At 43.3% G+C, this 10,362-nt stretch overlaps 1 protein-coding gene across 1 annotated transcript in view; it reads left to right on the plus strand.

The window, feature by feature from the left end:
• Positions 1 to 10,362, plus strand: part of CNGB3 (cyclic nucleotide gated channel subunit beta 3) — a gene marked incomplete at its 5' end in the record, with an annotated part of 55,022 nt that overhangs the window by 41,351 nt on the left and 3,309 nt on the right. Inside the window, 4 exons of the mRNA XM_081014527.1 lie at positions 1,474 to 1,557; positions 3,973 to 4,091; positions 6,475 to 6,621; positions 8,645 to 8,816. Of these exons, the coding sequence (XP_080870653.1) occupies positions 1,474 to 1,557; positions 3,973 to 4,091; positions 6,475 to 6,621; positions 8,645 to 8,816 (522 nt within the window). The remainder of the gene's footprint in view (positions 1 to 1,473; positions 1,558 to 3,972; positions 4,092 to 6,474; positions 6,622 to 8,644; positions 8,817 to 10,362) is intronic.

Raw genomic sequence — 10,362 nt, forward strand, 5'->3', positions numbered from 1 at the left:
TTTTTTGGCAGATCTTTCCCTACAATCCCTAATAAAAATGCTTCAGGTTTTTTAACAAATGTTAAATGGAACATTTTCTTCAATTCATTGTATATCATTTCCCAAATTTTTTTAATTACCTTACAATTCCAGTAGTAAGCAATTTTTAATTTAAGTGCAACAGATAAAAGCAAAGCTACACAGTTGCTTTAATGCTGATGATTCCCAACTAGGACCAAGTATGGTATGTCAGGAGCCATCCTACTCTCGAGTAGGACCCTGGCAGAGACACATGCCCAACTGGCATGTTCTCTCCCTCCTGGTCGTTCACTCAGGAGCTTCAAAAGCTTTCTTCTGCCCAAACATCACAGCGACCGATGCCAACAGACATTGGCACACTCAGGGATCCGCAGAGTCTCCACAGTTTGCGTAACAGAACTCAGTAGCTCAGCATTTGGCTAATCTACGTTTATTTACAGTACATATAAAACACTCGGAGCATTCTGACTCTTTCTCATCAGACAGCAAAGAGAAAGAACAAAGGACAATAGTTCCACTTCACGGAACACAGTAACACAAACATCCTGTCTCCGTCACTTCCCACTCTGTGGAATGAAATCATACACCGTCATGTGATAGACAACAATCCCATGACTGCAAGCATGGGAAATGAATCTTCAACATGGTGGCCCTGTGAAGGCAGAACCACATGGGAAAGAGGTTCATGTAGTTACTAGTGGCTCACAGTGGGACTGAACCAGCCACCAGGAGCCACACAGGTTCATAAGCTTTGACAAAGCCATGAAGGATGCTTATACAAGTTGCTGGCTTAAAGGAGACAATTACCCAATGCTTCCAATTTTACAGCAAGAATTCTGGGTCATTGCTGCATCCTAGCCATCCCAGTCTTTGTTCCCAAGAGTGGCACAGCCAGACTGCTGTTGCTGTGTGATTACTGGGGTTGCACTTACAGTCACTTACAGATTCACAAGGATGGCTTCAGATTCTAAACCTAAATGGTTGGAGCAAGGGTCATTGCATTGCATTGCATTGCATTGCATTATTATATTTTTATTTATACCCTGTCTTTCCCCCGATGGGATTCAAGGCAGCTTACAGATAAAAACAAGAATCACTAAAAATGTAGGAAAAAACCAATAATTAAAAAACATTTATCACATGGAGTCATGAATGGTTGGTGTAACAAACTTTGGGGGCACAATCCCCAAATTTTTAATTGCACAAGAATTCTTTGTTGGAACTAAATCATTAAACGTGTGAGCATATGCATGCTGCCTGCAACCTAGCTAATCTTAGAATGAACTTCTATAATCCACATGTAAAGATTAAATTTAATCTTCTTTTTCTTCTTTTGTATTTTGACCTTCTGCCAGTTCTGTGTAACATTACCTGTATGCATTTCATACATCCTGATTCATACAATTCTGATTCTGATTATTCTCGCCCGCCCGCCCCCTCTTTTTTTTTTAACAGGGATGTGATAACCAAATGATCTGTGACATGCTGCTGAGACTGAAATCCATTGTGTATTTACCTGGTGACTTTGTCTGCAAAAAGGTGATCTTGACAACTTATATTACAAATGCAAGAATAATGAGAGCATTAGAAAAAGGAGTTCAGCTATGGGTCAAGAATAAAATTTGAACAAAATTAATCTTGGGCAAATTACATTGCGTGAAAACTAATTAGAGTGCAATTTGCAATAATAATAATGTACTCTCAAATTTCAAACTTGGCCCAGACAATATGGATTTTATTACTTCTATATATGTGTGCGGGTTTGTGTTTTTTTTTTAAATAGAGTAAGAGCAACTGGAATTTAAATATGAGTTATCGATTGGCATACATTATTAGACTTCATTATTTAACTGAAATGTTGCAGACACAAAACTAGATATAAGTGTAAAGAGAGATGCCTGAGACTGAGCTGTAAAATTCTGTGATTTGCCATCTGAAAAACGAATCTGAGACACATACATTTAAATGTTCTGCGTTTTGCCAATAATGATCAGTCTCGATATAGCAATGCTTGCTGTAATGACTAGACGATAAAGTACAGCAGTTTTCTAAGTGTGGGCCAAACTAATGCTGTGTCTTTTGGGGAGAACCCAGAAATCAGGATTAGGACTTCAGCTTAGCCTTTTCCTCCTGCACGAAGGTGCTGATGAAAATTCCACTCCCCTGCCACATCTGGAAGATGTTGTCTGGCATTTAAATGAAGCTTCCACTGGTAGCTACAGGAGCTTCCATCCTGGAGCAAATAGCAACTTTTGTGAGAATAACTTTTTTTCAAGATCACAGCATGGTGGGAAAGGGTTAAAGCCCCCCCCCATACTGCATTCTCAGTCTTGATTGCCTCCCTGATCTCTCTCTCTCACACATACCGTAGCTACTATTTAAAGGAAATAAATCAAGCACGTTAAATTCTTACATGCATTTAATGTCACATATACTTTGGCCCTGAAGTTGACAAGCGATTTAAATCTTTACCTATGTATGGCTGAGGTTTTGTTCAAATCCAGATCTATTATTTACAAAAATAATGCTCAAAACAGTGGACCGCACTGACTATATAAATGATGGATACACTCCAGTTTTATGCTACCTTTTCTTTTATAGTATACTAGATTACATTGATTGGAGTATATATATCATAAGCGCAGACATTTCAGTCCTGTTTGTCCAGGTATAATTGGCTTCATTTGGATGCTAATCAGCTCACAAATGAGCTGGTAAATATGCAAGAAACAGCAGATGCTTTGGTTGGTTGATTATTCTTGATTTCCTCTTTGAAATTATGCAAATGATCATTAGGAAAAATAATTAAAATGCTGATTTGCTTTGGAATGTGCAGTGTTTCATTTGTTTGGGCTGCTGTTGCTATGCTTGTCTTGGAGAATGGGAGAGGCAAGGTGAGACAGAGAGAGATACTTTTAACTAGAGTCACATCTATGGATAGTTTTTTCAACTCTGTGAAGGTTAAAATCATTCCATATCCATGGACCGACCCAAGGCATTTTGCTACCTGAGTCAAAGGACGAGGAGGAATTTCCCCCTCTCAGTTCCATGTCCAGACGATATGTCAGTCATGAGGGAAACAGACATGCGTCACTAGGGAGGGCCTTCCACAAAGAGGGGACACCACTGAGAAGGCCCTGTCACAGGTCAGAGTCAACCAGGCAGCCCCCTGTGGCAGCGCCGTGATGCCACCGGCCAATCACAGGGTCTGAAGTGGCTGATACTGGGGAATTCATTCTTTTAGGCACTTAGGGCTTTGTATGATAGTACTAACCTTAATTGGCAGCCAGTGCAGTGCTTTCAGGACTTCCGGTCTCATTGGGTTGCCCCACTTATCAGTCTAGCAGCTGCCTTCTACACTAGCTGTAACCTCCAAGCCGTCTTCTAGGTCATTTCCCCCCATTGTAGGAGGCCACCAGAGAGCATGGGCAACCGAGGCCAGGCTATCCTGGTCCAGAGATACCCATAGCTGGTGAATCAGCCTAAGCTGGGCATAAGCACACCTAGCCACCAAAGCTACATGAGATTCTGGTGACACATAGGAGCCCAAACAGTGAACTTGTTCCTTCATGAGTAGTACAAGCCTACCTAGAATAGTATCTCTCTCTCAGCCTAACTCATCCTGGCAAAGTCACTGGGAGGATAAAATGGAGCAACCCCCATCTTGGCCACCCTGACCTCCTTGGGGGGAGGAGGAGATACCTAATTATTCATCATTACTGTATCTACAATGGGAAAACCTTTCAAAACAGGGCATAGTGATTTTACTGCACAGTTGAAGAAGCTGCTTCATCATGCCAGTGTTTCAAAGCGGAGATTCAGTTTGTGGCAAGTTCACCAGCTGCAGAAATAAGTCATGACTCTTTAAAGGATATTCTTTCTGCAATTGCGTGTCATTATCACCACTGAGCTATCATGGACTGAGAATATTTTCTTCTGCGTGTTTATACCTAGGGAGAAATTGGTAGAGAAATGTACATCATCAAACAAGGAGAGGTTCAAGTACTTGGAGGTCCTGATGGCACCAAGGTCCTGGTGACCTTGAGAGCAGGAGCTGTATTTGGAGAGATCAGGTAATGTTTGTCTATTAAATCTGTATACCACCCTTCGTCTGTAGATCTCAGGGCGGTTCACCACATATAAAAAATAATAATAAAATAATAATAAAAACAAGTACAAAAAAGAAAACACCACAAACGAATAAACTCCCCTCCCCCAAGCACATTTGAAAGGCCTGGTTGAAGAGGAACATTTTTGCCTTTGCTGTTCCATAAAGGTAAAGATAAAGGGACCCCTGACCATCAGGTTCAGTCGTGACCGACTCTGGGGTTGTGGCGCTCATCTCGCTTTATTGGCCGAGGGAGCCGGTGTACAGCTTCTGGGTCATGTGGCCAGCATGACTAAGCCGCTTCTGGAGAACCAGAGCAGCGCACGGAAACGCCGTTTACCTTCCCACCAGAGTGGTACCTATTTATCTACTTGCACTTTGACGTGCTTTCAAACTGCTAGGTTGGCAGGAGCAGGGACCAAGCAACGGGAGCTCCATATGCTGTTCCATAGGGTTGACCAAATGTATATCACCACAATAAATTATCCTAATAATGTCTCTTCTATTAAACTACTCTGAGGAGCCAGTGTGGTCTAGTAGTCAGTGTTGGACCAAGACCTCAGAGACCAGGATTCAAATCCCCACTCAGTCCTGAACCTCACTGGGTGACCTCAAGCCAGTCACTTGCTCTCAGCCCAACCTACCTCACAGGGTTGTAGTGAGGATAAAATGGGGAGGAAGAGAAACCATGTGTGTGCACCGTGAGCACCGTGGAGGAAAGGTGGGGTGTGAATGCAATAAGTAAATAAAATAATGAGATACCCATGTGTCATCACAAATTGTTATTAGACAGAAGGAGCACCAATGTGTGTTTGAGAAAGCGTCTCCATAATCAGGACCGGCAGGTCATAGCTGACTTCCCATGGTAAGCAAGAAGGTTGCCAGGGTGGTTGTCTCTCTAATTTGGGGTTATGCCATGCCACCTCCATGGTGGTCATTTTGCGACAGACACCGCCACCACTCTCTCAAAATTCAAAATATGCCCATTAGTCCAAAAAAGGTTGGCTGAGAGATTTGAACCCTCTGTCTCTGGAAAAGTTTAGATCTGCTGCCTGTGAGCTGCCTCTTTGCATATTTGCATTTTGTTAAATTGCAGTTGGCACATTTTCACTGCCACGAGGGGTGCTGTAAGCAGTGGATAAATTTAAACCTGGCCCGCTGCTGTTTTCCAAAAGCAGTTTAGAGCTGTCTGCAGAAGATTAACAATAGCAGGATGGCCGCTGAAACAGAACTAGACTCCACTTTTATCGCATGCAGTAGCATTGAGTTCAGCCACCTGAAAACACTGTTAAATATTGTACTTATATATGGAGATAAGCCCTATAAAGGGGTTCTGCTTCTATGTTTGTCTGCTACACTAGCTACAGCCATTCCTGGACAGGGATAGCCTGCCCACTGTAGTCTATGCATCAGTAAACTCAAAGCTAGGCTACTGCAATGTGCTCTATTTGGGGCTGCCCTTGGGCTTGGCTTGGAAGCTCCAGGTAGTTTCGGATTGTAATGGCCAGACTGCTGGTGGGGGCATTGGGCTGAGAGCATGCGACGGCATTGTTGAAACATCTGCACATTGTTGAAACATCTGCACCCAGTTCAAGGTTCTTGTATGAATCTGCAAAGCCCTGAACAATGTAGGTCCAAGGGTACCTTAAAGGTAAAGGTAAAGGGACCCCTGACCATTAGGTCCAGTCGTGACCGACTCTGGGGTTGCGGCGCTCATCTCGCTTTACTGGCCGAGGGAGCCAGCATACAGCTTCCGGGTCATGTGGCCAGCATGACTAAGCCGCTTCTGGTGAACCAGAGCAGCACACGGAAACGCCATTTACCTTCCCGCCAGAGCGGTACCTATTTATCTACTTGCACTTTGACGTGCTTTCAAACTGCTAGGTTGGCAGGAGCAGGGACTGAGCAACGGAAGCTCACCCCGTCACAGGGATTCGAACTGCCGACCTTCTGATCAGCAAGTTCTAGGCTCGGTGGTTTAACCCACAGCGCCACCCACGTCCCAAGGGTACCTTAGGGACCACCAAAATCCTTCCTATCCTAGCTCAATCACCAAGATCATCTCCAGGAGTTAGCGAGGCAAGGCTCATTTGACAGAAGCACGAAACAGAGTCTTTTGTGTGAGCAGCACAGTCTGGTGGAATGTTCTGTCAATACTCAGCAGGTACCTTCTGTTTCAACATTTAAATGCCTGCTGAAAACTTTTCTATGCCATTAGCATTATGCAGGCAATGAAGAAAATACTTTCCATAACAGTTAGCTGATATATATAAAACAGTAAGCTGCTTTGATATTATTAATGATATAGTGGTAAATATTTTTTATAAATGTTCTCTCTGTCGTTTCAGCCTATTAGCTGCAAGCGGGGGAAATCGGCGGACTGCAAATGTGGTGGCGCATGGATTTGCCAACCTCTTCATTCTTGACAAGAAGACCCTCAATGAAATCTTGGTGCACTATCCTGACTCTGAAAAGCTCCTGAGGAAGAAGGGAAAGTAAGTCTTTACACAAATCTATAGACCATTTGCCTTAAAATGCAGAACTGGCATCTCTTTCCCTCTGTTTGTGTAGAAGAGCATTTACTTCTTAGATATATGGTTCTTGCTGGACATGGCTGCAAATGTTGGAGGAAGGATAACTTGGGGCTAATAATGCCAGAAGATCAGGGACATTGCAAGTTATTTAAAAGACCCAGCGGACAGGCCCACAACACAAATTTCCACAAACATATGTAGCACTTATGGACAAACTAAAGGCGGCAGGTGTTTAAAGGTAAAGGAACCCCCGACTGTTAGGTCCAGTCGCGAATGATGCTGGGGTTGCGGCGCTCATCTCGCTTTACTGGCCAAGGAAGCCGGCGTACAGCTTCCGGGTCATGTGGCCAGCATGACTAAGCCACTTCTGGTGAACCAGAGCAGCGCACGGAAATGCCATTTACCTAGTTATCTACTTGCACTTTGACGTGCCTTATAACTGCTAGGTTGGCAGGAGCAGGGACAAAGCAATGGGAGCTCACCGTCGTGGGGATTCGAACCACTGACCTTCTGATGAGCAAGCCCTAGTCTCTGAGGTTTAGGTATCACTAATAATGTACTCTGCACCATGTGCAAGAAAAAACCAAATATTTTAAAAATAATAGAAGGGGTGAATGGCAGGAGATCTCCGGGTCATCTTTTAACAATGCATCTGCAGAAGCTACAGACCCAAACAAGCGAAAGCCAACAGAGTTGTTATTGTGTGTCAATAGTCTATTGTGATTTTTTTTTAATTCCATGTAATTCCATTACTTGGATGACCATGTTTCTGATGTAAAAGGAATGTGTTCTTTTAAAATGCAGCTTTACAATCAGGAGAGATTACACTACTGTTATAAGATTTTTCTGCTATTGACCTCTTGAGAATACCTTAAGTGTTTATCTTTCAAAAGTTACCATAATCCTTTTGAGTTCTAGCCTTCAGTAAGAAATGCATACAAATTCTCAAAAGAATATTTGCCCATGCAGTTTCATTGGAGATCATGGGTAGCCAGCCAGTGACTATTCATCGTAATGATTGTATACAATCACCAAGTTTGAAAGTTGTATGCTTTGAGTACCAGCTCATGAGGAGCAACAAGAAGAGACAACTGTTGCCTTCATGTTGGCTACCTAGAAACATTTGTTTCGCTACTATGAGAAATGGGATGCTAGATTAAATAGAGTCTAACCAAACTGCGAGAGGCAGTGGAAGACAGAAGTGCCTGGCGTGCTCTGGTCCATGGGATCACGAAGAGTCGGACACGACTAAATGACTAAACAACAACAATCCTAAAAACCATGACCCAGCAGGGCTTTTAATGTTCATATGCCTGCTGGTGGCTAGGATACTCACTCTTACCTATTTTTTGCCCTTGCCCAGGAGGCAATTACAGATCAGACCTAATTAGGAGTCTGCATTAATTTTTTTCATGTATCTTGCCGATATAAAATAAATCAGTTCAGCTTTTCCATATTATTTCCAGAGTGGACTAATCCGTTTCTGCAAGGAATCGCTGGATTTCCTTGAATTTTTAAGCAGCCACCAGTATGCAGATTGGCGTGAGATGGCTGTTGCTTAGAACTGAAACTTAAAAGGAAGTCCCCCTGGTGCACGGGTCTGTGCTTTTATATGTTGCAGCTCGATTGCCTTGGGTGGCAAGGCAAATCGGTACACAAACAAGGCAGAATTATTGAATTCCTAATGGAACATGGGAGGAGGTGGGTGGGAGGAGAGAACTGTATTCAAAGCCCTGAGCGCTTTGAAGGAAACAAATGAAATACAAATAATGGAACTGGAAGCTGGAGGTCAGGTGTCGCACAAGGCTTCCCTCTCCAATAAAAGCTGATGGACGAACTGTGTGTCTTTTGCTGCCTGGCTGGGAATCCAGTATCAGGAATATTACAGGGACTGCAAAACTACTAAATAGAGAGGTGGCTGTTCAAATACTATTTCACATGCTTTCTCTCTCTCCCCCCCCCCCCCACTTTTCCTATGATCTAGAGTGCTCATAAAGAAGGCAGGCAAGCCTGTGGGAGGACCAGCAGCACCTGCCAAAGGCTTGACCCTGTTAACACAGAAAGTAGAACCACCCAAGATGTTCCAAGCGCTGCTGGGTGGAAAAGGTGGTGGCATGGCGGCTGTTATCCAGCTGAAGAGACAGATGGAGGAACAGGTACTCACAAATGCTGCAAGTTCAATGGGGAGCCTGGAATGTGGCAGAGATAAACAGGGAGAATACCAACTCAGGGTGGAGTGGAGGTCAGGTTAGTTAGAGGAACTACCAGGAGCAAGGAATCTAATCCTCATTAAACATCCAAGCACAAGGAGATGGCAAGCATTACCATGCCATCGCACTCGGAAATGTCTGAGAAGGCACATACCCTCCCACCAGATTTATAAGCAGTGGGAAATGCGCTGAGCAGCGTCTTCAAAAGGGGATGCAAGTTTTATAAACCCATCCTAATGAAGACAACAAGGACGGTGTGTTTCAGTTCATCCCCATTAATGTAGCGATTTTCTTTCTGAAGCAGACAGCAGTGATCAGCACAGATGGAGAGATCCCCTTTCCTTCCGCCATAATCTCAAGGATCTTCCCGATTAGCTGAATTTAAACAAATAAATAATTTCATAAGATTCTTCGCAGTATGAAGAAAGTGAATTAGAGACAAACTGTTTCTTCCTCATAATTACTGGCATTTGGAACAACACAATGAAGTTTATTGTCAGCAGATTTGGGGCAGACAGAAGAAAGCTGTTCTTTATACATTAATTGCGTAACAAACCCCTGTAGTTCCCTTATATAATAAACACACACGGACAGGGATATTTTAGGTTAATGGGCTAAAATAGGTCACAGCTTTATTGTGATTACAGATGTGAGTGGTTTGGTTTAGGCACTGGGTGAAACCAGAGTATATCCCGACTCCTGCCTGTCTGCAGGGAGTCACACTAAGGGTAAATCACCAGTAGGGGGAGCTCTACAACATACGTCAAATGGGGGGGGGACAGTGTCCCGGATGGGTCATGGCATGGCCCTAGCCCATGACCAGCCTTTGGACAGGATCCACAACCCCAGATCCTTTTAACAAGATACCCTTATCAAGGAGGGGCTGGTGGAGGCAACAACCTCCCCTCCCATCACAAAGGCTAAGCCAGTTACCTGTTATGTCAGACACTGACATAAACAGGAAAATAAAGGGTTGGGGAGCAAAGGAGAGGCGCTCGGTGCTGGCTTTCATTTCTAGCTTCATAAACCATGAAATGTGGATTTACTGTCTGAGCTGAGCCTGCCCAACAGGACTTCAACCAGAGTTTGTTTAGTTTAATCACTTATAACCCAATTTTAAGATAGTTTTTCCTAAGACAGCTTGTAACAAAACAATAATAAAATGCACAGCCACAAGTAAAGCGATAACCGTTAAAAATAACATCAGTTAAAATATAGACATGTAAGCACAATATCACTCACACACAAAAAAGCCTAAGACCACACCTCTGCATTCTCACAGTGAGCCAAGGCACGTGGCTATTTTTTGCTGGGCAAGTTACCATTTGGTGACCTTTCTCCTCCAATTGCACTCGGAAATATTTTTCAGCATATGATCGTGCCTGCTTTTTTCACATGGGAGGCATTTTTTGGAGGAAATTTACCTCTAGAGAGTTCTGAGCGTGCTTGTTTATTTAAAATATTTCAGTTTATTTCAAATATCAGTATAGTA

The sequence above is a fragment of the Podarcis pityusensis genome (genome assembly GCF_964106645.2).
Source record: "Podarcis pityusensis genome assembly, chromosome: 7".
NCBI classification, from domain to species: Eukaryota; Metazoa; Chordata; class Lepidosauria; order Squamata; family Lacertidae; genus Podarcis; species Podarcis pityusensis.